The following is a 27,276-nucleotide window of genomic DNA, read 5'->3' as shown; positions in this document are numbered from 1 at the left end:
GCCTGTGATGCAAACGGCAATGTATGTAGTCTGTGTAACTCTAGAGATATTCCGCGGAGAGTATAGACACGGTGTAGGACGGTCAGTGGCTGGCGACCGCTACGGTTGGGGTCCGCGGGACCGGCGCCAGACAAATGAATCCTAATTGGCCGTTAGCGGCGATTTGGGCCACGGGTCGTCCGTAGTGTTTTTGCAGCGGCCTGCCGCCGAGATAAACACTTTGTATCTGCCCCGGGGCCAGCAGGCTGGCGACCGTAACGCAGAACCGTCATTACTCGGACAAACGCACGAAAAGAGTTCTTTTGGCCAAGAAATGAGGCTGCTTTGATGTCTTCCCTTTGAGGAACTTCAAGCCCTCTGACCCGTTCCGGCTCCCATCACATACGCCTCTATCGGAAGAAGAAACAGAGATCAAATTTTCATCAACATCCAAATAATTCCAGACGGAGAAGCGTGGTGGAAAAATGAAGTCATATTCTGCTGAAGAGACTACCCCAAAAATTTGTCTAAGCTGGTCTGAGGAAACCAAGGAGATGCACCTCTGAAACATCTAACTAATTTTCGGACCTAGCTTGTCTTTAATTCGAATCCATTCTACACTGAAGCGCCAAAGAAAGTGGTATAGCTATGCGTATTCAAATACAGGGATATGTAAACGGGAAGAATCCGACGCTGCGGTCAGCAACGCCTGAATAAGACAACAAGTGTCTGGCGCAATTGTTAGATCGGTTACTGGTGCTACAATGGCAGGTTATCAAGATTTAAGTGAGCTTGACCGTGGAGTTATAGTTGGCGCACGAGCTATGGGACACATCATCTCCGAGGTAGCGATGAAGTGAGGACTTTCCTGTGCGACCATTTCACTAGTGTACCGTGGATATCAGATATCCGGTAAAACATCCATGCACCCGGTAAAAGATGCTGCAAGAACGGGACCAACGATGACTGAAGAGAATCGTTCAACGTGACGGAAGTGCAACCAGTCCGCATGTTGCTGCAAATTTCAGTGCTGGGCCATCAACAAGTGTTAGCCTGCGAAACATTCAACGAAACATCATCGATCTGGGCTTTCGGAGCCGAAGGTCCACTGGTGTAAACTTAATGAATGCACTACACAATGCTCAGAAAATTATTGTTAAATACTGTACAGAAAATGGTTCAAATGGCTCTGAGCACTATGGGACTTAACTTCTGAGGTCATCAGTCCCCCTAACTAACCTAAGGACATCACACACATCCATGCCCAAGGCAGGAGTCGAATCTGCGACCGTAGTGGTCGCGCGATTTCAGACTGTAGCACCTAGAACCGCTTGGCCACTGCGGCCGGCTGCGAAACAGTCAACGAAACATCATCGATCTGGGCTTTCGGAGCAGAAGGTCGACTCGTGTACTCTTAATGAATGCACTACAAAAAGCTTTACGCATCGCCTGGGCCCGTCAGCACCGACATTGGACTCGTGATGGCTGGAAACATGTTGCCTGGTCGGACGAGTCTCGTTTCAGATTGCGTCGAGCACATGGACGTGTACGGGTATAGACACAACCCCATGAACCTATAGACCCTGTATATCAGGACGGGACTGTTCAAGCTGGTGGAGGCACTGTAACGGTGTGGGGCGTGTGTAGTTGGAGTGATACGGGACCCCTGATACATGTAGACGCAGCTCTGATAGGTGACTCGTACATAAGCATCCTGTCTGATCATCTGCGTCCATCCACGTCTATTGCGCGTTCCGACGGACTTGGGCAATTGCAGCAGGACAATGCGACACGGCACACATCTAGAATTTCTACAGAGTGGCTCCAGGAACACCCTTCTGAGTTTATACACTTCTGGTGGCCACCAAACACCCCAGACATGAAAATTATTGAGCACATCTGGGATGCCTTGCAACGTGCTGTTCAGAACATCACACCGTCGTACTCTTGCGGATTTATGGGCAGCCCTGCAGGATTCATGGTGTCAGTTCCCTCCAGCACTACTTCATTGATCGAGTCCATGCCACGTCATGTAGCGGCACCTTTGCTTGCTCGCGGGTGCCCTACACGATATCAGGCAGATACACCAGATTCTTTGGCTCTTCATTGTACTATAGCTCTTTCAATACTCCTGTGACACCCTGCTGTTACTGGTATGTGCAATGCTCTGCTATCTTCCATTCTAGTGACGAGCTTGTCTCGTATTTCTCTTCCTTTTTTTTTTTTTTTGATTATGTTGAAAACTCTTCACTAAATACGTTACTTCATGATATCTGTCATCAGTAATCCCACCCCAGTTCTTTAAAGATGGGAACTGACGTGTATAAGAGAGTTACAAACGCCTGATTACTTTACAGGTCACCGAGCGAGGTGGCGCAGTGGTTAACACACTGGGCTCGCCTTCAAAAAGACGACGGTTCACATCCGCATCAGGCTATCCTGATTCAGGTTCACCGTGATTTCTCTAAATCACTTCAGGCAAATGCCGGAATGGTTCCTGTGAAAGGGCACGCCCGATTTCTTTCCCCATCCTTCCCTGATCCGAGCTTGTGCTCTGTCTCTAATGACCTAGTTGTCGATGGCACGTCAAACACTAATCTCCTACTCCCGTCTCCTTTACGATTGAGTTACTGTGTTAAATACTTGGCGATAAGCATGTAAAACTTTAATGCTCTGTTTTAGGACAAGCTAGTTTCTCACGCATCTCATTGTTTACGACGTCCTGTCTCCTTAACTGCGTGGCGTAGAATGATAGAATTTTGCAGCTACAGTGAGTGGGCCGTGTGGATACACCCTGCGAAGTGTGTTGCGAATACATTTAGTAGTAAAGAAGTAATAAATCAAAACGTCATGACTGACGCTGAAGATTCACTGGTTGAAAAACGAAAATGTAGTGAGCGGCAAACTTTTTTCCTTTCATTGTTTTATGGGGAGTTTCAACGTGGAAAGGTTTCTAAAAGCCTTGATATTGTCTGTAAAGCTTGTTAGAACTCGTTAAGTGTTCTCATCCTTAGATACTGGACGGATGAAGTGTGAGTAATCTGCGGGCAATGAGTTACACTGCCTCAATACGGATACACTGTTTCTAACTATAATACTTGACTTACTGTTTTAAATCATCAACGTCAGATTAATCGTCTCAATGCGCAGATTGTGACAGTATTTAAAGTTTTAAATTCGGTCAGTAATTATTTGACATACTGAAAATGAAATGTTTGTTGTTCCTGGCAGTAGCTGGGATTATGCACCGTTTCTGGCGTTTTGTAATACACGTGGGGCGTTCAATAAGTAATGCAACACATTTTTTTCTGAAATCAGGTTGGTTTTATTGAGGATTCCAATGCACTATATTATTCTCCACTCGTTTGGATACAAAACCCTATTGTTCTACATAATCTCCGTTCAGTCTTGCGCCATCTTACTAGGAGGATCTGTATGCCCACATGATACCACTCCATCGGTCGTCGTCGAGCCAACGTCTTGCCGTAAATTAACCTCCCCATCATCATCATACTGGTTACCGCGTAGTGTATTCTTAGGATCCAAACAGATGCAGGTCGGAAGGTGCGAGATCCGGGCTGTAGGGTGGCTGAGGAAGAACAGTCCAGGGAAGTTTACTGAGTTTCTGCCAGATGCTCAGACTAGTGTGAGGTCTTGCGTTGTGAAAGACAAGGAGAAGTTGGTTTGCATTTTTGTGGCGACGGACACGCTGAAGTCGTCCCAACAATGCAGGAGTCTCAGCTGTGTGCGGTCGGCCGACACGCGGGAGATCGGACGGGTTTCCGCGACCTAGTTGTGATAATGGCAGACGCCTCGCCCAACAACTCATCGTGCTTTTGATCGCTGCCAGTTCCCCGTAGATATTCTGCAAGCGCCTATGAATATCAGCGAGCTCTAGTTCTCATTACTGAGCATATGTCGGACGCCTTCAGAGTGGTGTTCACAGGAGATCTCCGCCCCGTCGTACGGATTTATGGGCTGTCCTGCAGGATTCGTCGTGTGAACTCCCTCCAGCACTGCTTCAGACATTATAGTTGTGTCGCGGCACCTTTACTTGCTCGCGGAGGACCTACACTGTATCAGGCAGGCACACCAGATTCTTTGGCTCTTCACTGATTTATAGCTCTTGCAATACTCTTGTGACACCCTGCTCTTACTGGTATTTGCAATGCTCTGCTATCTTCCATCCTAGTGACGAGCTTGTCTCATACTTCTCTTCCTTTTTTTGGCGATTATGTTGAAAACTCAGCTACGGACAAAGAAACCTCTGAAATTTTTTTAAAGCCTGAGCTGGTTCTTTTTATGGGTTCGTTACCATAAAGCTCGTTCATTTTCGTAGGCAGATAGTCAACACACACGTTCGGTCATTTACCTTTTGTTTTGCTGTGTTAATGGCAAGCTTACGCATGGGATGGTAATTCCCCAGTCCAGCTGCTGCTGGTCTACGACCAACGGTGCAGGATGGCACACAGATGTCGCAGGAAGTCCATTTCTGAGTTTCGGGTGGCCGAAGCAGGTATGAAGGGGTTACAATGTGCTCGGTGCACAGTACGGTGATCGTCTCTCGTGGTGGCCAACGCGGTCAACCGAAATCTTGACAAAGTATGTGCCTGCCCTGGCATTCCCATGTAGTCTAACAATGTGCCACTGTCACATACGAACGCACCACAAATCTGGACTTTGCACGATTCGACCAGGAGGCCAAATTAAGACCCACAGTGATATAAAACTTTATTTATATTGTGGACTGGCAAGACAGCCAATCCACTGGGAGGAAGCCGAAAGGCACGCGTTTAATCTCACGCAGGCTGGCGTGAGGTCTGGAACAGTTAAAGGAGTTGAGCCTAGTAAAAAAAGTACGTAGCTTCTGGAATACTTAACTTTAATCCATAATTGGTAAATATCGCTCGTGACGGTACATGTTTTACAGCAACAATAGTAACTGGTAATGGCGCCTTGCTAGGTCGTAGCAAATGACGTAGCTGAAGGCTATGCTAATTATCGTCTCGGCAAATGAGAGCGTAATTTGTCAGTGAACCATCGCTAGCAAAGTCGGCTGTACAACTGGGGCGAGTGCTAGAAAGTCTCTCTAGACATGCCGTGTGGCGGCGCTCGGTCTGCAATCACTGATAGTGGCGACACGCGGGTCCGACGTATACTACCGGACCGCGGCCGATTTAAAGGCTACCACCTAGCAAGTGTGGTGTCTGGCGGTGACACTACAATTTACCTATAACTAGCTCGGACTTTTAGTCAAACGTTTACGTAATTGTTGTAACTATGTCAAACTATGTCAGGTGCTGTTAATGCTGTCTCAAATGAGTACGTTCCATTTCCGTATCCTCATTAGTGATGAGTCAACATTCGACACAATTTACGCTCCTTCTATACCCTACCAGGCCTGGTAACAACACTAAACTAATGCATTATAGTGGCTTTTGCACGGGTAACAGACGATTGCAACCCTAATCATTTACGTAATTGTCAATGGTGCGTACGTGTAGGAAGTTGTACAGACATATGACCAGGTCTGCTACGTGCTTCACTTTTATTGTCGGGCAGTGTGTGAAAAAATCGTCTTAAAGTGTCACATCTGGCAAAGTGAAGCATCTGATTTTTGCCATTTTTTAGAACCACCATACATACTGCGTCTCAGCTACAGGCGAGCAAATCTCTACAAAAATGAAAAAATCAATTATTTAACACGAAGTTAATTCTTTTTTGTTTGTACACAGTCGGCACACACATGTAGCAGTTTCCATCATTTAATGTTATCAATGTAGGGAAAGTATTTTTTGAAATTATTTCCTTTCCTTCACTTCAAAGGTAGAGCAGACAGTTTGAGTTCTGACACAGTGTCTAGTGATAGGAAATCTCAATCGGGAATATTTTGGGAAGGGATGTATAGGCCGGCATTTGTCTTACAACCGAGGCAAGAAGCACGAAACCTCAAGCACAACACCACAGTAGCGAATCCAGAAAGTCTGTATGATAGCGAACCTCTAGTACTGAATTGCAGGTTTGAAAAATTAGAAATATTGAAAAAAAATTTCACGTAAAAGATCAGATTGTTAGAAACATGCGGCACGTTGCAAATTAAGAAGTAACGATGAAATTTGTTGTAACACAGGATAATATCAGAAACAATAAGGAAGAGGACATTACTATTTTTTGGCCATATTTAAGGGACAGACGACAATATACTCACCAAGGAGATCTTCAAATGCAATTTTGTCATATGTAGACATGGTTGGTGATCGTGGCTTTTATATAGAGTAAATTGTTGATGGTGTACAGCAGCCAGGTACCTGCTAATGCTAATGTATCAGATGGAGATTTCACGGCAAATCACAGCAAACCAGTGTATAATCTGCGTTGATGAAAGCATCAAGAAACCGTCTGGTGATTAATTGTAAAAAATTCGAAACGTGTTACGGTATTTTTTAAATAAAGTAACCTGGAACCATTTGAGGCTGGTTACTGTACACCATCAACAATTTAAGATCTTCAAATATCTTAGGAAAAAGTAATTAACAAGGACTTGGATTCAAGAGGTTAGGAAAGAGAGATTTTTACGGAAATAGTTTTAAAATATGGCAAGGAAACCGTTTCTGAAGAAGAGAAATTTGTTAACATCGAGTATAGATTTGAGTGTCAGGAAGTCGTTTCTGAAACTATTTGTATGGAGTGTAGCCATGTATGGAAGTGAAACGTGGACGATAAATAGTTTACAAAGAAGAGAATAGAAGCTTTCGAAATGTGGTGCTACAGAAGAATGGGTAGATCACATAACTAATGAGGAGGAATTGAATAGAATTGGAGAGAAGAGAAATTTGTGGCACAGCTTGACTAGAAGAAGGGATCGGTTGGTAGGATATATTCTGAGGCATCAAGGGATCACCAATTTAGTATTGGAGGGCAGCGTGGAGGGTAAAAATCGTAGAGGGAGACGAAGAGATGAATACACTAAGCAGATTCAGAAGGACGTAGTTTGCAGTACGTACTGGGAGATGAAGAAGCTTGCACAGGATAGAGTAGCATGGAGAGCTACATCAAGCCAGTCTCTGGACTGAAGACCACAACAACAACAGTTTTAAAATTGGAAGGATTCCGAGGCAGGAGGGAAATGAAAACTGTCACAAAGCAGTCTGAAGACAGGAAAAAGAAACTTTGAAGGAAACAGGAAGGAAATCAAAGAATAACAAAGGATTAAGACTTGGAGCGTGGTCGTTAGAAGGCCTTCACGCAAGAAGAAGAGTTAACTCGATGACTTTCTCGAGATCTATCGAGGACCAATGGCACCGCCAACTGCAGGCGATGCGATCGACGGCTGGGACGTGACAAGAAGGCGTACGTTTGAAACTCGAACCCGTGACCTGTTCTTCTTCTCTAGGAAGGCAGTGGTGTAGCATCCATCTCTCTGAACGCAGTATAAACACGGAAGTTTACAGACTAGAGAAGAGCCGGGTACTGTTTTGTTGCACAGCAGCGCGCTTCCGTGAAATATTGTAGTTCGCAGTCGCGTATGTAAGCGACAGTGTTCCGTGTACTTACTAAAAACAGTTTTACGGCCTGACGGGCGTCCATCATACGACAGAGAGCCCTGTGTACCGTTCTTTAACGGAGAACATGGCGGCTGAGGTCGGTGCCGTGACGTCAGCAGCCTACCCGGCGCCTGTTGGCATAAATCCCCCGAGAGGCGGCAGATAAGTTCGGAGAGCGACCGCAAGAAGGCCGCTCTTAGCCGAGCCCCGTGCGCCAGACCGGCTAGTAGCTCGGGAGACGACCGGCGACTGCAGTAGTTCTCCGTCCTGCTCTCGAGATCGCCCCCGTGAGCAACAGGTAGGCACAGCAAATCAGTTCCTTGTGTCAGTCTCGCAGTATATCATAACATTGACCACCTATAACAACAGGCGGTGTCGCGTGGAAACTACAATACCGGTACCCCAGTAGGCAGTAGAACTGCTTTCTGCCAATACTACAGTTCGGTAGTTTTGCTACAGTACATGAATGACCTATCAAGTGGTAGGATTCGCACGAAGTAATGGCCGCTATCGTCAGGGGATCTCAAGTTGATTCCGTATTTCTAGATTTCCGGAAAGCTTTTGTCACCGTTCCTCACAGGCGACTTCTAATCAAGCTGTGGGCCTATGGGGTATCGTCTCAGTTGTGCGACTGGATTCGTGATTTCCTGTCAGGAAGATCGCAGTTCGTAGTAATAGACGGTAAATCATCGAGTAAAACTGAAGTGATATCAGGTGTTCCCCAGGGAAGCGTCCTTGGACCTCTGCTGTTCGCAGATGATGCTGCAATTTACCGTCTAGTAAGGTCATCCGAAGACCAGTATCAGTTGCAAAGCGATTTAGAAAAGATTGCTGTATGGTGTGGCAGGTGGCAGTTGACGCTAAATAACGAAAAGTGTGAGGTGATCCACATGAGTTCCAAAAGAAATCCGTTGGAATTCGATTACTCGATAAACAGTACAACTCTCAAGGCTGCCAATTCAACTAAGTACCTGGGTGTTAAAATTACGAACAACTTCAGTTGGAAAGACCACATAGATAATATTGTGGGGAAGGCGAGCCAAAGGTTGCGTTTCATTGGCACAACACTTAGAAGATGCAACAAGTCCACTAAAGAGACAGCTTACACTACACTCGTTCGTCCTCTGATAGAATATTGCTGCGCGGTGTGGGATCCTTACCAGGTGGGATTGACGGAGGACATCGAAAGGGTGCAAAAAAGGGCAGCTCGTTTTGTATTATCACGTAATAGGGGAGAGAGAGTGGCAGATATGATACGCGAGTTGAGATGGAAGTCATTAAAGCAAAGACGTTTTTCGTCGCGGTGAGATCTATTTACGAAGTTTCAGTCACCAACTTTCTCTTCCGAATGCGAAAATATTTTGTTGAGCCCAACCCACATAGGTAGGAATGATCATCAAAATAAAATAAGAGAAAACAGAGCTCGAACAGAAAGGTTTAGGTGTTTGTTTTTCCCGCGCGCTGTTCGGGAGTGAAATGGTAGAGAGATAGTATGATTGTGGTTCGATGAACCCTCTGCCAAGCACTTAAATGTGAATTGCAGAGTAATCGTGTAGCTGTAGATGTAGGATTTCCGATAGTATTGGTAGCATTGGTAGGGAAAGAAACATGAATGTGTGAGAGAGAACCTTGGAGCCGACGACTTCTTGTTTTTTGTATATTTGTTTGTTTTCCACATAATTAGAACCGCACTCAGTAGAACATTTTTCACAATAATCAAAGGCAAGAATTTCCTGTTGTTACTGGTAAGTGCGAAAGTTATTCACCGGTAACAGAAATATGTTTTATATAAGCTTGATGAAGTATTGAAGTGACGTTTGATAAGTTTTTGTTTTGAGTTACTTTTTTATTTTTACCTTCTTTTAGGAAATTGTGTTTTCTAGCACTATAAGATACTTACTCACTTACTCACTGGTCATACCGGACTCGAGAGTCCATTACCGCAGCAACGTATTTTCGCCACCTGTCCCTGTCTTGGGCTATTTCCTTCCATTCACCTTCAATACCTAGGCTCCTCAAATCAGCTTTCACATTGTCCTCCCATCTACGCCTCGGTCTCCCCACAGGACGTTTTCCCTCTAAGTGCCCTACCAGTACTCTGCGCGCTACCCTGCCCTCATCCATTCGAGCTACGTGACCCGCCCATCGCAGCCTACGTGATTTAATAATACTGGTTATGTCAGGGCTTGAATAGTGTTCGTGAACCTCTCCGTTATGCAGTTTTCGCCACTCTCCGCTAATGTCATTCCTTTTTGCTCCGAAAATTTTTCCCAAAATATTGTTTTCAAATACTCGAAACGGTTTTTCATTTTGCACAGTGAGAGACCAAGTCTCACACCCATACAGCATAACTGGTAGAATAATAGTTTTATATATTTTAATCTTTAAATTCCTAGACAATATCCGTGATGAAAGTAATCTATTCAATGAGAAGTAGCACGCATTTCCCGCCCGTAATCTCTTCTTCAGTTAGGATTCAATCTCATTTCTCGAAGTGATGTCCACGCCTAGATACTTAAATGTGTTCGCTTTTTCAAACTGCATGTCTCCAACTCTTAACATTTTCTTATCTACTGCTGTTGGAATTCTAGTAGTAACCAGGTATTTAGTTTTGTCTTCACTTATCCTTAGACCTACATCTTCACTAGCCTTGATTAACGCATTCGCATTTGCTGTTACAGATTCTTTTCTATCACTAATGATGTCTAGATGGTCTGCATACCCTAATGTCTTAATATTTCCATTTAACTCCACACCCTCTGAATTATCTGCTGCCATTCGTACAATATATTCTAGGACCAAATTAAAAAGTATCGGAGACGGGGCATCTCCCTGCTTAAGTCCGTTCTTTATTACAAATTCTTCTGACTCCAATTTCCCCACGCGTACTCTACCTTTCATCTATAAGATAAACACACTTTTTATTACATACTTCTGTCTCACATTACAAATCAACAATTTTCGAATTAAACCTGAAGTAAACATAGACAGTTTCAATTGCCGGCCACGGTGGCCGAGCGATTCTAGGCGCTTCAGTCCGGAACCGCGCGACTGCTACGGTCGCAGGTTCGAATCCTGCCTCGGGCATGGATGTTTGTGATGTTCTTAGGTTAGTTAGGTTTAAGTAGTTCTAAGTTCTAGGGGACTGATGACCTCAGAAGTTAAGTCCCATAGTGCTCAGAGCCATTTGAACCATTTTTGAAGAGTTTCAATTTTGCTATAAATACTGTTTATTTTAAAGTAACAGGCAGGAGGATAACTATGCAAGACAAAAATGTTTCATGCTCCTTTATGTATCCTCGCTCTAGATGGTTCACGGCTTCCAGTTTCTAGGAGAATCTGCTAAGACACTGTCTGCATACGCAAATAAAGTGATCGAAACGAGGTAACGCCTGATAGATATGCAACACACCTAATGTACTGGTAATGCGGTTGCAAACGCCCAGTAGGTATGCAACATACCCAACGTACAGGTAACGTGGTTGCGATCTTACCGTATAATCAAGGTATTAATCAGGTTGTCATAATGTATTGGCTCGTCAATGTGTATTCAGATGAAAATAAATCGGTAATAACTGTAAGCATATCCTCTTAATTTCTGTCGCTGAAAATAGCAAAAAAAAAAAAAAAAAAAAAAAAAAAAGGCATATTATATTTGCCTCACGCTCGCGGGTTCCACAGATCAAATGACACCTCTCGTTGCTGTTTTATACCTATAGGAATCGGAAGAGGCCGTTAGTAGTCGGAAGTTGTCATGTTAATCGCCACGTTCAAATATCGAATGTGCACGATTAGCCACTGCACACAATTGTCAACTCTCCTTTACACGTAATCAGCATGGATCTAATTCAAGACACAAGCTGGTGTTTACTACTTACATGCTGGCAGGTATGGGAAGTGACAAAAGAGAAAGTAATAATCCTAGAACCCAAAATGCGGTCTGATCCCGAACCTCCGATATTGTCGCGTGGTTTGTATACATACAGGGTGGGCAGAATAAAGCTGGCCTGAATAATATTTGCAATAAGACTGACTCGAGGCTGATCCTTGGTACTGAACATTACGGAAGATGCTGGAAATGACCTCCATTGACGTTGACGTCGACGGTGCGCTGTGCTCGATTTATCACCTATGACAGAGGTAGCAGCTCTGCCTGAGGGTCAGAAACAATAGCGTTTTGAGTGTGTGAGGGTCATTTGCGTACATTTGATTCTTTCAGTTTACCCCACATGTAAAAATCATCGGGGGAGAGGGGGGGGGGGAGGAGACCAGGCGATCGACGTGCATGGCAGATTACACTGCCTCTGCAGATCGTCGTCTGCTCGCCGAACACCTCATGGACTCTAGGGGTGTGCGCTGTTGCTCTGTCTTGCTAAAAATATTGTTACAGTCGTTCATATTCTTAGAGTTGATCCACATAGGGATTAAACACTTTCTCTATATACCGGCTGGCATTATCAGTTGGTGAAAGTATGGTGTTACGGTGTAGTCACGAGGCACGGTACAGCAAACACCAATACTGAGATCATGCAACTACTCTTCAACTACTGATGACAATTTTCTGATACATAATGGCGCATGTTCCATGAGTTCACATAACCTAAGAGGCTGAAACACGCCTCATCTGAAGGAATCAAAAACTGAGGCACGAAAAGTCCCGATTCGACTTCACTCACAAACCACTAGCAGAACTCAACACAAGAAAGTCCGACTGAGCACTTTAACTCATGCAGAGCATTAAATTTTTAGGGATACAGATGCGGATTATTTTTGATTTCCACTTGTACAGAAAGAGGGCGTGGAGATTTTATCGGACTTTGTTTACTGGTGTTCGAGCTCATTTCGGCAATTACAGATTTTATTCTCTTTAAAGCCCGATCCACGCCATTTTGACACAAAAATTTTCATTGAAGCATTGCTAGAGGGTTCGGCCTATCACTTCCTGTCGTAAACTCTGACGCAAATAGTTGTGCACACGCTTTCCACGAATTAGGCTTCGCGTAACACTCGACAATGAACACGCGTCGTTTTGTCGTGAGCACCATCATGTGTTACATTCAACTGGTCACTAAGCTAATCTGCTCCTCTCTCACTCACTGAAGCGAATTACTGGGCGAAACACTCGGGACAGAGCATGCGAGAGGTGCGCATGAGCAGACACGTGACACTAGCAGACTGGTGCATCTAAAGCCAGCTTCCCAGCGTTTTCTGCGATGGGCTGTTCTTATTTTTATTAAGAGGAGTTAATTCTGCGTCAGTCTTTCAAATGTTTTCCAGACCAGTTACATTTTGGTCATCCTGATCAATGCCAAAGAGTATTTACATATTTTTTTTTGTAATGAGTTGTTTCATAAGTTGTTCGAATAGTCACAACTGCACCTATGACAAGAATCCGATGGCAGCCCGACATTTCTCTCTTGGAAAGATACTTTATCGGCTTGACTATCAAAATCTTTGTCAAGACGTCGCAACCTAGCAGTCAAGCAGCGGTGCCGTTCGTTTCACGTACCTGTGCGTACTTCACAGCTGCTATTCTTTATTGCGAAGTTCTCCTTGTCGGGCTTTTAAGAGTCTTGACCTACATACGCGGTGTCCCACAGGCCTTTATCAGAGCAAGAGCTCACGAGGGTAAGTGGGTGTCCACGACAGAAAACCAAGTCTGCTTCGAAAGTCCTTTGTTACCTTAAACTGTTTCCTGCCCACGTCGTCCTTCGACGAAGTTTCGGCAGCCACTCAGCAAACCAGCAAGCCACACACATTGCACGTCAAGGATCTGTTATGTCTGAACAGCCAGTGGTGTTAGCACTAGCCGCTGTGTGTACGCGCGCGCCGGGTCGTGTATGTGTGTATGTGTGTGTGTTTGCGAAGACGGAGTGGTGGGCGGGCGTGTGTAGTAGAGTCTGGAATTCTCTGCAAATATTTGTGCAGCTAAATTCTCGTGTTACACGGCGCCATCTGAGCTGCTGCCGGCGCCAAAGCAATTCTTGTGAGCGGCAGCCGCTAACACGTGACGAAAATCACGTTTCCACAAAACTCGTTTACGATCAGCTTATACTAATAGCCAGACAATGTAGCCAACAAAAACACTGTCCCTAGATAGTCTCGGGTTACAGGTTTATCAGAAAGTAGTTTTCCATTTCAGTCTACATGGCAGCCACGTTACCGGATTTTACTTCGTTATTTCTCCGCATAAACAGATACAAATCTCAGCAAATTGTAGACTTCCTTGAAACATAATATAGGTTGATTTTTTCAAAAAGAAGACATCAAGCTAACCACTACTGACAATGCTATTTATCTACAAAAATAGCGTGGTAACCGGTTTCCAACCGACAGGTTCATCTTCAGACGGCTGTTCATTTCAAGATGTCTGTTCGTGTCAAGATGCAAATTTGCTCAAGTTTACATACTTTTTTTGGCTCTTTATTCTCCCTTGTGGTGAAATATTCTTGGAGTGGTGGTGCCATACAGTAGAGAGAGATGTTGGAAAGTATAGTAGAGTACGTGCAGCACTTACTTGGTTTGTACGTAACCACATTGTGTAGAACAACACACACACACACCAAAAAGTATTTGCTACATAGGTAAAAGGAACACAAGAATCTAGCCCCTTTGACAAGAACATACAATCAGTAATCAAATATAAACACTACATTAACATATGCAGCCTACTCAGTCGCTCATTTTTCATATAATTTCTACTGTTGTAGTATTTATTTATTTCTCACGATTTATTTTATTCCCTGCGTATATTTAAATAATACCATTTAAGTAAGTTTCCCTAACCAGCTCGTAGCTTGATTTGTTGATATCATTTGTCATTAATGCTCTCTTAATGTTAAATTCATAAAATATAACGTTTATTCCCTATAAATTTTCTATTGTCAAATACACGTAAATATTTTAAGATCTGTGAGTGAGAATTACTTTGCTACTGATTTATTTGTGATATCACCATCTTTGTCTACATTTTCCCATGTGGCAAAAAATTTTTGGGTTTTGAGTGGTGCTTAGCGCAATACGATTATGTACCAATCACATAAGTCCTCCATATTCCACAGTATTTCGTGAATACAAGCCAACAACATTCCAACAAAATGGTGCGAGTTTTTCGACGTAAGTAAAATATAACAACTACTCAGTCTTAAAGATTTATTTACATTTTTTGGGTCGTTACAACGGATTTTTAGTTTAAATAGGTGGTTTCTAATATCGCTTTTTACTGTAGTGTACCACCATTCCAAGATTTTTTCACCTCAAAGAAGAATAAAGAACCAAAACTTGTGTAAATTTCAACAGACGTGCAGCTTGACGTGAACAGCATCTGGAGATGAATATGTCGATTAGAAACCGGTTACAGTGATATTTGTGTAAATAAATAGCATTATCGATAGTGGCTAACTGCTGGTTTATTCTCTGAAAGAATCAACCTATATCTTGTATACAGGCACGGACCTCAATGCTAAGCTAATAAAAATTAAATCAGCTAAATCTTGAAAAAACGTTTCCCAACTAGACAGGGCAAACGCTAGGGAAAAGAAAGATACATTAGAAATCTAACAACTTAAGTATCATCTTGAACCGGTAAGCTCGAATTACAGACCAAGTAAGGTGGCACTGGACTCGCATTCGGGAGGATGGCAGTTCAAATCTCCGTCTTGATATCCGTATTTACGTTTTCCGTCATTTTCTTAAATCTGTTAAGATTTGTGGTATAATTCCTTTCAAAACGACACGGCCGATTGCCTTCCCCTCCCCGTCCCGAATGATCTCGTCGTCGACATGACGTTCATGCGTAATCTTCCTACCTTCCTGTTTTCGATCGCAGCTTGTTCTTGCAGAGTGTAAACAAGCTCTGCGAAAATGTGATTCAATTCTTCATGGTCTCTTAGCATGTATACAATGCAAGTCACTGGCATAGGCGAAGACTTCCTGGCGTAGGCATCGCAGTGTGTATACATGCGCTGGCCTGAAGACGCGAAAAGTCAATTATGTCGCTGGCGAGTGTCTGTAGTACCATTGTATCACTGTAGCTTTTTCCATTAGTCTGCAGGTCAGCAAAAATTTCACTATCCCGTAAAAAATATCCAGATACCGCTATATTTTACGGATTTCAGTACATATCACGAAAGGTAGACCCGCCATTATAACAGGAGTCGGGAAGCAGTCTGGTGTCAGCAGGGAAGCAAGAACAGTAGAATGGGTTGGTCACGAGAGCTCAATAACCTCGAATGTGCACTAGTCATTGGATGTTACCTGAGTGGAGAGCTATTATAGATATGTCAATACGTCTAAAGCTCCCCAGGTCGACTGTTAGTAATTTGTCTGTGAGGTGGAAACGGAAATCACAGCTAGACCAAGACAAAGCAGGCCTCATGTAACGACGCACAGGGACCGTCGAGCAGAGCGGAGTTGGATGTAAAAAATCATATGAAATCAGCTGAAGGAATCACTAGTCAATTCCAAAATGCTACGAGCAGTCCTCCTTGCACAATTAATGTGCGTAGGAGTTAAAAAGAATGGGGTACAACGGTCGAGCCACAGACATTTCTGTAGTGAACTCTAAGCGACGTTTGGGGTGCTGTAATGTGGGACGCCATAGGTCAGTAGATGAGGAGTGACGACTGACATTATATCCTATGCCTATCCGATTGAAGGGTTAGGGCTTGGGCAAGTGCATGGAAAAAGTAACCCGCCACATGTTCACTGCCAATGGTGACGAAGAGGTGGTAGCAGTTAGATTGCTGTCGATTACTGCGTTTGAAAAACGCTAAATGTAGAAGGTTCAAAAATGGCTCTGAGCACTATGGGACTTAACTTCTAAGGTCATCAGTCCCCTAGAACTTAGAAATACTTAAACGTAACTAACCTAAGGACATCACACACATTCATGCCCGAGGCAGGATTCGAACCTGCGACCGTAGCGGTCCTGCGTACAGTAAAGAGATAGATTGAAGATGATGACTGTACCAGCATGACCATGCAACTTGTCATAAAGTGGCAACTGTGTGGCAGTGGTCTGTTGACAATAACGTTCCTGAAATGAACTGGCCGGCCCAGAATCCTGTCCTGAAGCCAGTGGAACACCTATGAGATGAGTTAGAACGCTGACTTCGCTCCAGGCCGCAACGTCCAACATCACTACCTTCTCTGGATTTGGGTTGTGAGGAAAAATGAGCTGCCATTCCATCACAGACGTTGAGACACCTCACTGAAAGCGTCCCCAGCAGAGTTCAAGCCATCATAATGGCAAATAGTGGACACGCCATATATTATCGGACACCAGTAGGTGTTTGAGTACTTTACATAAGATACTGTATGCACAACGAAGCTTCCGGAGTATGCCATGTAATGCAGTAGGATATGAAGTACGCAGATTATGGGAGAGATATCGGCTAACAAAAGATGACCCTGGAATGCTTTAATTAAGATTTAACTCAGTCTCGACCGTGGAAGGTAATTAATTTCATCTGTACTTACAGGGTATTCCAACTAATTAGGAGACTCAAGAAAGTCGGCCGGGTATTCAGCACTAATAAAACAGGTTAATGTTTAAAAACGAGATATATTCTACTACAGTGTATGTATATCTGAGAGCAGCCTTCACTGCCTTTCATGCTACTTAAGTAGAGAGATAGAAATCCGTAACTGCAGGGATCGGTATATGTAATTACAAAAGGTCTCAGATTACTCCATGATTATTAACGTGCCAGAGGGAATTCAATCCATGTGGGAATCCTAACATGCTGGAGTGAGCGATTATTCTGATACCGTTGTTCTTAAGAGTAGCTGGCAAACTAGGCTGGAGCGGCTGCGCTCTGGGATTTTACGAGTGTGGTGAGCTTCCGACCTAAATAGACAGTGCTGGTACCAACTGCTGGGAGGGGCAGTTGCCGAGGGTTGCTGTTGGTACTTAGAGAATCCATAACGTCCTCTGTCTGTAGAGGTTATTATCCTGTCTTAGACTCTAACCGTCGGAACATGGTCGCCTTTGTATCACTGTACCTCCTCGAGAAAGGAAAAGGTGAGTCGTTTGAATTTTTATTTAAATTTAGCATTTGCTGCCATCTTGAACAAATAATTAAATTCTCTCAAAATGAGCTCCTCTGATACCAGATTAAGGAATAATGTTCCTCAGTATGTCATGAATATGTGTATTAGCGTCTGTTTTATCTCGTAAGTAATGGGGTAATTTGCATTCACTGTTTCGTGGAACCTTGCAAAAGACTGATAACTTGATAGTAAGTTTACCAGTTAGTCACTTATTAAAAGTGGGATCTGGAATCTGAAATGATACGTATTATTTATTCATAATCTGGGATCTCTTTCTCTGTTAGTGGCTTCTCACAAATAACCATTTTGGCTAGGTTCGTTGTCTTACAAGATACGACTGTTATTGAGAAAGTAAGGTCGATCGGTCGCGAAATGGAAACCACTGTGAAAATCAAACGTATTTTATTTGCAACAGTTCGCTACACCTTCTAGCTATTCTCTACATAGTAAGCGTTCCAATTTAGAGATTTATGATAGCGTTGTACCAACAACTTCCATACACTCGTCACAGAAGGCAGTCACCTGTGCTTTCTGCCAATTCTCTACACTGGTCCACAACCCGTTGTATGCGCCAGAATGTTATTTTCATAGCCAGCTGTTTACATGAGCAGAGTTGAAACTCAGGTGGAGCCAATTACGAGCTGTGTTGTGGGTGACCAAACAATTCCCATCGAAAACGCTGCAGGAGCATCTTCATTGCCCCTGCAGATGGCGGCAGAGAATTGTCTTGGAGAATGAAACGCATGACAGTTATGTTACGTGGGCTGCGTGACGTAAGGCGACATCTCTCACCAGGTCCTCGCACTTGGCGGGAGAAACAGTTTTCTGGGCATCTCTAAGTGCACACTGCTCGCTTACAACTGAAAAGAGCGACGTGACGCGCGATCGGCGGGCATTTTAGTGACACTGCCCAAGACACGTTCACAAATCTTCATCGGACTTTCAGTGTGATTTCCATTTTGCACCCAATCAGACCTTTTTTTCCGAATAGCCTTCGTATATTTTTCTAACATGTTGTATTTTTCTTCTTCTTTTCCCTCCATGATTAGGTGAATACACTTTCTTATGAACAGGGTACAGCCACCTCTCCCGTGGTCTATCACTCTGTCGTTCTCTCTAGGAATGCAGTCAAGAATTTGTATTGAGCATCTATTTTCATGCATTCTATGAAGTTGTTCCCTCCATCTGCGTCCGGTTAGATCTATTTTCTTATGCGCTGGATCAAATTGTAATTCATTTACAATGTCTTCATGCCTGAGGCAATCTTCTCTGGTGCATCCTTTAATACTGTGGAGAAATCTCATTTCTGTAGCCTGTTCCTTTCGTGTGGGAACCCAGGATTCAGATTCATAGAGCATAGCATGTAGAGCTTCGTCTGTTCCTCTTTCGTGGTATACTTTGTAGCGTATTTTTAATTGTCCCATAGATTACGTTAAAATTTAGTATCTTGTTATCAGTTTCATTGTCGAAATTTTGCCCCTTGTCACACTCGAGAAAATGGGCTATCTGTTTCAGTATTATATTATTTACTATAATTTCAGATCTATAGCAAATTTTCCCCTAAAATGCCATAACCTTTGTTATATTAGTGGAGATGTTATATTTCGACTCCAACAAATTAAGGTAATAATCGGGTCTTTGAATTTTATCTTAATTTACTTGAATTTCTATTTGATCATCTGTGCGTAGCAGAATAATGAAATGTTTCTCCATTGACGTTTTAGCCACAGCTGGTATTTTGTTTCCGAACCCTGTACAGGTCGCCTATGTAGATGTTCAATGAAGTTGGAGACATCACGTCTGCCTGTGTCATTAAAAATTCAGACAACTTCATCTTCGATTATAACTTTTGTCTCTTTGTAATGAGTTTTAGTAGGGCTGATTAGAGGCTGTGGGAAGCCTTTCTTTCCCTAATCTGCAGTAATAGGCTTCTACTGACTTCGTGAAAAGCATTTTCGTAGTCTACAGATCTATCATGCGTCTCTAAGCTTAATTCCCTCTTTTACTATATATACCATCAATGCAGGATAGTCCTTTTCTAAAACGTATATGTTCTTCTAATAAAATTGCATCACAGATAGGATGCAGTTTATTATTTAGATCATCTAGCCTTCGTTAACGAGGCTAATTCCTCTAAAGTTAATTGGGTCGTTTCCGTTGCGTTTCTTGATCACGGAGAAAATTTTAGCCAGCTTCCATTTCTCAATTACCTTAAGCGCAATGCGACATAGTTTAATGACTTGTAGCATACGTTGATTGAGTCAGAGATCTGTTTTAACAATTCAGTATTTATTTCGCCTGTGCCTCTCGCTTTTCTGTTCTTAGTTTTTTGCTTTGCTGAATCTAGTCCATTCATTTCGGTGTCTGTTGACTGGGCAATTTTCACAGTATTACTCCACTGCTAAATCTACAACTGATAGTTTTTTGTAATGCTGTTCCTATAGTTCTAACGTTATTGTATGTATCTCCCCCTTTTTGGTTAGTTGGGGCAACGGCCTTGCCGCAGTGGATACACCGGTTCCCGTCAGATCACCGAAGTTAAGCGCTGTCGGGCGTGGCCGGCAGTTGGATGGGTGACCATCCAGCCGCCATGCGCTGTTGCCATTTTTCGGGGTGCACTCAGCCTCGTGATGTCAATTAAGGAGCTACTCGACCGAATAGTAGAGGCTCCGGTCAAAGAAAGCCATCATAACGACCGGGAGAGCGGTGTGCTGACCACATGCCCCTCCTGTCCGCATCCTCAGCTGAGGATGACACGGCGGTCGGATGGTCCCGATGGGCCACTTGTGTCCTGAAGATGGAGTGTTGTTTTGGTTAGTTCGTCTCGTTAATTCGTATGCTACTGACTGTCGTCGATAAATGTTATTTTCCACTTCGTCAATGTTAAGTAGGATATTTTATTTGAATTACCCTATACTACGACCTCCCAAGCTTCACAGTGCTGAGTAATGGAAGGGTCACTGTTTTTAAACACGTCACTTTTTCGTTTTGTGACGCAGAAGTTTGAAATTTGGCTGGAGGTCAGTTATGTTTAAAATCCTGCACTGGCAACGTTTTCGTAATTACAGGTTGAACCGTGAATTTACTTTCAAAAATTTTTCTTAAGAATTCACTTTATTTACTAACGATTCATGAGGAACATAAACACATTTAATCACACTATGTGAGCGTGGAAGTAGTTGCCAGTGGGTAACTGATGAAAGCAAATTTCTTTCAACAAATGGAAATTTTATTCCTAAAAACCCTTTCTTTTTTAAAAAACAGATTTAAAAATTATAATCAGAAAGCACCCTCTAAATATCAAGTTACAACTTATTCAGAGGCAGAAAGAACAAATTTTGACAGTATGAGCTTTCGGGCTGAGAACCTTGCCGCTCCCTTTTGACACGGCCGTAGTCACGACCGCTAACAACAGCCTCTGAAAGACTACACTGGTGCAAATCTGCAACACACCAGATTAATTTAAACTAAAAATTTTAACAACTCACACTAGCTCATAAACTATGCACCCCGTAGGAGGGATGGAAAGGGTACAAAACACTAACATTAAAAGATTAACTTGCCACCGAAGGTACAACTTGATTAAAAAAAAAAAGTCTTACAGTGCAAGGGTGGCAACTTTATATACTAAAGTGACCATTTAAATAAAAACCCATGAAATGCAGTCTTACATAAAATATACAAGGTTGGCCAAACATGCTCTACATTACGCATATGCCGCCTCTCAAGGTGATAGGCAAGATAAAAACATATTTCAGGAATTCGGTCGTTACACTTAAGCAATAAATTCGTTAACACCGAATCCGACAAACATGACAGAGGCAGCTATTAACGTACGGCAGACCGACTGACAGACAGACACTAACTGCCTAACAAATGCGGACGGGAGACAGAGACTGACTAAGAAAACAAGTAGAATTTAACAAGTAACTGAAACAGCAGATTACGAATCACTTAACTTCTAATAAACCGCGATTTCTGGCGAAGACCTGGCGCAGCACCCGCAAATCGCTCTCCCGAACCGTCTGCTGCCAGCCGCTTCAACGGACGCAGGAAGGCGCGCCGATCTCCCGTTTCACGGCGTCGCAGCTCGCACCGGCCAGACCGACATCGTGTGTTGACTCCTGTCGCTCTCGTGTCGGCCGCGAAACCACTACTGCTCGCTATATGGCGCGGCCCACTGGACCACGTGGCGACCTCACATGCACCGACGCTAAAGGCGGACAAGTCATCTTGTGTCCCAGTGCGCGACCGACCATCCGATCGATCCAACCGCCAATGACCATTGACTGAGCACACTCGAGCAGACTGGCGGCCTAACACATACTAGCACTCCGGACGACAGACACACTGACAAATTACTTCCCACGGAAAGTGCAACTTGTTTTTAAAAGAAAACTCTTACGGTGGAAGGGTGGCAACTTTATATACTAAAATGACCATTTAAATAAAAACCCATGAAATTCAGTCTTACATAAAATGTACAAACATGCTCTGCAGTGATTTCCCTAAATCACTCCAGGCCAATGCCGGGATGGTTCCTCTGAAAGGGCACGGCTGACTTCCTTCCCCATCCTTCCCTAATTCGATGAGACCGATGACCACGCTGTCTGGTCTCCTTCCCCAACCAACCAACCAACCAACCAACCATGCTCTGCATTACACATATACCGCCTCTCAAGTTGATATGCAAGATAAAAACATATTTCAGGAATTCGGCCTTTACACCTTAAGCAATAAATTCGTTAACACCGAATCCGACAAACATGACAGAGGCAGCTATTAACGTATGGCAGACCGGCAGACAGACACTGACTGCCCCACACTGACCCGGCTGACCAACTGACCAGACTCGCCGCCTAGCGCTTCTTTTTTTTTTTCCTTTGTTGAGTTTCGATTCCCCCCCCCGAAGGGCAGCTTAGTATGCCGCTCCGCTCTTCCGACAAACATGACAGAGGCAGCTATTAACGTATGGCAGACCGACAGACAGACACTGACTGCCCCACACTGACCCGGCTGACCAACTGACCAGACTCGCCGCCTAGCGCTTTCAGCCTACAGACTTTGTTAAAAAGATCAAGAGAATAAATAATATAACAGGCGATAAAATCGGAGACTTAAAGAGTAACATGGCGAAAAAAAATAATCGTGGAACTTAAAACATCAAACAGAGGGATGATGATGCTAATAAAAGACATACGAAGCAGACAGGTAAAACAATAGACAGAGAATTAAAAAACAGGGCGGCAGTGTGGTTTCTGTTCGCAAAAGACATAAAATTCACACCTAGCGACAGCATGGTTTCTGTTCGCAACACGAGAAAGACGAACAACACTGAACAGTCACTGGAACACTGCACTAAAAAGTTGGCAAACGTGACATACCACAGCCGAGAGCAGGTGGGGGGAAACTGGACAGATGATGGGAAAATAAAAAATGGGGGAAGGAGAGGAAAAGCGAAGGGGGGGAGGCGGGAAAGGAGCCGATGGAGGATTAGGACCGATAAGAGGGGTGGGGGGTGCTGGGCAGACGTGACAGGGAGTGGGGAAGGCAGAGGAGGGGAATACAAAAGGACTCGGCGGGGGGGAGGGGGAGAAGGGAGGTAGGGAGAGGTTTGGTGGAGAGAAAAGAGGATGGTGGGGGGGGGGGGGGGAGAGGAAGCCCAGGGAAAGGACGGAGGAAAGGAGAGCCTAGCGGGCTCATAGTGCCCCTTAAATCCACATCAACACGCAACCTTTCCCCTTTCCCACCAGAGGGAGACACCAAAGCTGCGATTGCCACAGCCAGAAACGGAGGGCAACTGCTTCACACAACGCGCTGCGGCGCGCTCTTCAAAACAGCAATTTTTGCCACGGCTCACGGGTGTTATAGATGCAGTATGGCTCAATATTTCTACAGAGGACTGTGGGCAAGAGGAGCTCCAACGTGTTATCGGGAGGTACCCAGCGACTTTTATCACCTCAGTGTATTTCTCATGTTAGCTGAGCATGACGGTCAGTGTTTGGCTATGTGTGACGGTGGCTGGTGGCTCTTCCGGCAGGCGGCAGAGTGATGTGGCGCCGGCTGCTGCTGGCGGCCGCCGCCCTCGCGTCCGGCGCCGCCTCCGTCGCGCCCGCCTCGTCCTCCGCCTCCGGCGCCGCCCCCGGCCACGGCCCCGGCGCCGCCCCCGCGATGGCGTGCGAGGAGGCGCGCCTTCGCTGCGGCTACCGGCGCGGCTGCCGCTCTGCGCTGCAGCTCTACCTCATGCACTGCCCGCCCAACGCCCTGGACCCGGACTCGCCGCAGCCGCGCTGCCCCGACGACTGCCAGCTGGCGCTCGTCGCCCTCACCTCCACGCCCGAGGGCCACCACCTCATGACGGTGAGCCGGCGTCCACTTCATCCCGTACACAGGGGGCGCGGCTAGACGTACAATCAAATGAAGCTACAGGGTGGGCAAAACAAAACTGGTCGTGAAAATACACTACTGGCCGTTAAAATTGCTACACCAAGAAGAAATGCAGGTGATAAACGGGTATTCATTGGACAAATATATTATACTAGAACTGACATGTTATTACATTCTCACGCAATTTGGGTGCTTAGGTCCTGAGAAATCAGTACCCAGAAAAACCACCTCTGGCCGTAAAAACAGCCTTGATACGCCTGGGAATTGACTCAAACAGAGCTAGGATGGCGTGTACAGGTACAGCTGCCCATGCACCTTCAACAAGATACCACAGTTCATCAAGAGCAGTGACTGGCGTATTGAGACGAGGCAGTTGCTCGACCACCATTGACCAGACGTTTTCAGTTGGTGAGAGATCTGGAGAATGTGCTGGCCAGGGCAGCAGTCGGACATTTTCTGTATCCAGAAAGGCACGTACAGGACCTGCAACATGCGGTCGTGCATTATCCTGCTGAAATGTAGGGTTTCGCAGGGATCGAATGAAGGGTAGAGCCACGTGTCGTAACACATCTGACATGTAACGTCTACTGTTCAAAGTGCCGTCAATGCGAACAAGAGGTGACTGAGACGTGTAACCAATGGCACCCCACACCATCAAGCTGGGCAATACGCCAGTATGATGATGACGAATACAAACTTCCAATGCGCGTTCACCGCGATGTCGCCAAACACGGATGCGACCATCATGATGCTGTAAACTGAACCTGGATTCGTCCGAAAAAATGACGTTTTGCCATTCGTGCACCCAGGTTCGTCGTCGAGTACGCCATCGCAGGCGCTCTTGACTATGATGCAGCGTCAAGGGTAACCGCAGCCACGGTCTCCGAGCTGATAGTTCGTGCTGCTGCAAACGTCATCGAACTGTTCTGTTGACCCAGGGATGAAGATGTGGCTGCACGATCCGTTACAGCCATGCGGATAAGATGCCTGTCATCTCGACTGCTAGTGATACGAGGCCGTTGGGATCCAACACGGCGTTCCGTATTACCCTCCTGAATCCACCGATTCCATATTCTGCTAACAGTCATTGGATCTCGACCAACGCGAGCAGCAATGTCGCGATACGATAAACCGCAATCGCGATAGGCTACAATGCGACCTTTATCAAAGTCGGAAACGTGATGGTACGCATTTCTCCTCCTTGCACGAGGCATCACAACAACGTTTCACCAGGCAACGCCGGTCAGCTGCTGTTTGTGTATGAGAAATCGATTGGAAACTTTCCTCATGTCAGCACGTTGTAGGTGTCGCCACCGGCGCTGACCTTGTGTGAATTCTCTCAAAAGCTAATCATTTGCATATCACAGCGTCTTCTTCCTGTCGGTTAAATTTCGCGTCTGTAGCACGTCATGTTCGTGGTGTAGCAATTTTAATGCCCAGTAGTGTATTTTGTGTGCCTCAAGGTAGGCAACCCAACGTGCATCATCCTTGCCTTAAGGTAGGCAACCCAACTTACATGATCCTTAAATTAGGCCAGGCAACCCAACTTGTCTGCTTAGGGAAGGATGTTGCATGATGGATTGTCTATCTTAGCTTCGTTTTGCACGCCTTGTTCAAATTACTCTGAATAGTCACAATTTATTTTTATTTCCACTGACCATTTCGGAGGGTTAAACCTAACCTCAATCATCTGTTAGATTTATGTCTATTAACCTTTAACACATGTGGTGACTTTTCTCTTATGTATACTACGACGTATGGTTTCTGGGGTCAGTGTCATTTTTGTATCCCGCCTGGAAGGCGGCGCGTGGGTAGGAGCAGCAAAATTTAGTACACGTCGGTACTGCAAATACACTTAAAGCACCTTTACTAGCGTATAAAGATATGCAAACATATTACATAACTTTAGGTGAAGACACGTAGGGGCAACGTTGTGGCCCGAACTGATGCAAAGTCTCAATAGCAAACTAAGCTGAAGCGATGTTTCCTGTTTGTCTGCACCTGATCAAATGGGGAGAATCTGTAGCGGAGCTCGTAGAGCTCCACAGCACCACCTAGAGTGCGCTGTCGTCGGTGTCTCATAGTGTCAACTTATGAAACTATGCCGTGGCATCGTTGCTATCGATACCACAGTCATAATAAGTTCAAAGACGTTTCCTGCTCTGACACTGTCGTTTAAGTCCATCCACTTAACATTGCTCCTTGTGTTACAAATTAGTATTCTACATAACACGACCTGATGTGTTACCAAGATCTTGTCTGAATAACGACTGTTGACTTCCGTTAACTTCGTATCGACTTCAGATTTCGAATATCCGTTAGTACACCTAAGTGTACGTGCGGGAATTGTAACGTCAGCTTTACAAAAGTTAATTGTTTTTGTTGATAGTGATATAATAATGTTTGCACGTATTTCCTTGAGATATCTTCTTTTATAATTATTGGCTTTAGTTCGGTTTTCAAATAGTAGTATTAAATGTTTCTTAGAATAGACCATATTTTCTATGCTCGCTACTGGTTACCACAGCTTGTTTCTAGCAAGTTATATGACAGTGTACCCTGTTTCATTAGTCATCATAAAATTAGAGAGAAAGCAGAAATAGCAGACAAATAGAAATTGAAACCGAAGCTGAAGGAAGGACTCATAAATTTTTCTCGTATCAACACCCTAAAATTGAAAACTCGAATGTGAGTCAAATCTCATCTATCGATAGCTGAAGCGGTAGCGATCTTTACTAACAACTGTTAATGATTATATTTTGCATGTTTGCGTAAGAGACTGTCACACCAGTCAAATGTATCGTAAGCGATTTGAGACACAATAAATTCTTCCACGAGATGCTAATACAAAAGCATTTTATTTCATGCGATTACTTACTCGTAAGACTTGGGGAATTTATATTTCCAACCTCCCCCCTCCCTCAGTATGACTGCACAATGAGAACAACGGTATACTGGTACTTAGAAAAATCGGAGCTGTAAAGATGGAGACAGACGAACAACAATAGTGCGCCACGCACTCTTCGCCTTGCACTTTACTGTGGCTGGCGTTATGTGGTCATAAATAAGCGATCAACATTTCACGCCATAAATTCTCTCTCGGTTTTGCTTCTTACTGGTTTTGTTTCCTCACGCGTCATGTTGAGGTGCTGTAGCTGGTATCTTTACGTCCAGAGAGCGTTCCGTAACGTGTTTATAATGTCAGAAAGTGCAGCTTAGCGGTGGTAAATGGAGGGGTCCCGCTGTAAATTTTATACGTCGGATGACTCACGCGGAGAGTGGGCTCCAGTCAATAGCGTGTCGCATCGGAGCC

At 44.4% G+C, this 27,276-nt stretch overlaps 1 protein-coding gene and 1 pseudogene across 1 annotated transcript in view; both read left to right on the top strand.

The window, feature by feature from the left end:
• Window positions 1–23,721, top strand: part of LOC124798731 — a 194,847-nt gene extending 171,126 nt beyond the window's left edge. Inside the window, exon 3 of the mRNA XM_047262258.1 lies at window positions 23,617–23,721. Coding sequence (XP_047118214.1) covers window positions 23,617–23,628 — 12 coding nt within the window. The 3' untranslated portion in view covers window positions 23,629–23,721. The remainder of the gene's footprint in view (window positions 1–23,616) is intronic.
• LOC124799450 lies at window positions 20,064–20,180 on the top strand (annotated as a pseudogene).
• Window positions 23,722–27,276: the final 3,555 nt, after the last annotated feature.

Source organism: Schistocerca piceifrons, chromosome 5 (assembly GCF_021461385.2).
Source record: "Schistocerca piceifrons isolate TAMUIC-IGC-003096 chromosome 5, iqSchPice1.1, whole genome shotgun sequence".
NCBI lineage: Eukaryota > Metazoa > Arthropoda > Insecta > Orthoptera > Acrididae > Schistocerca > Schistocerca piceifrons.
This window is presented reverse-complemented; position numbering and strand designations above follow the sequence as displayed.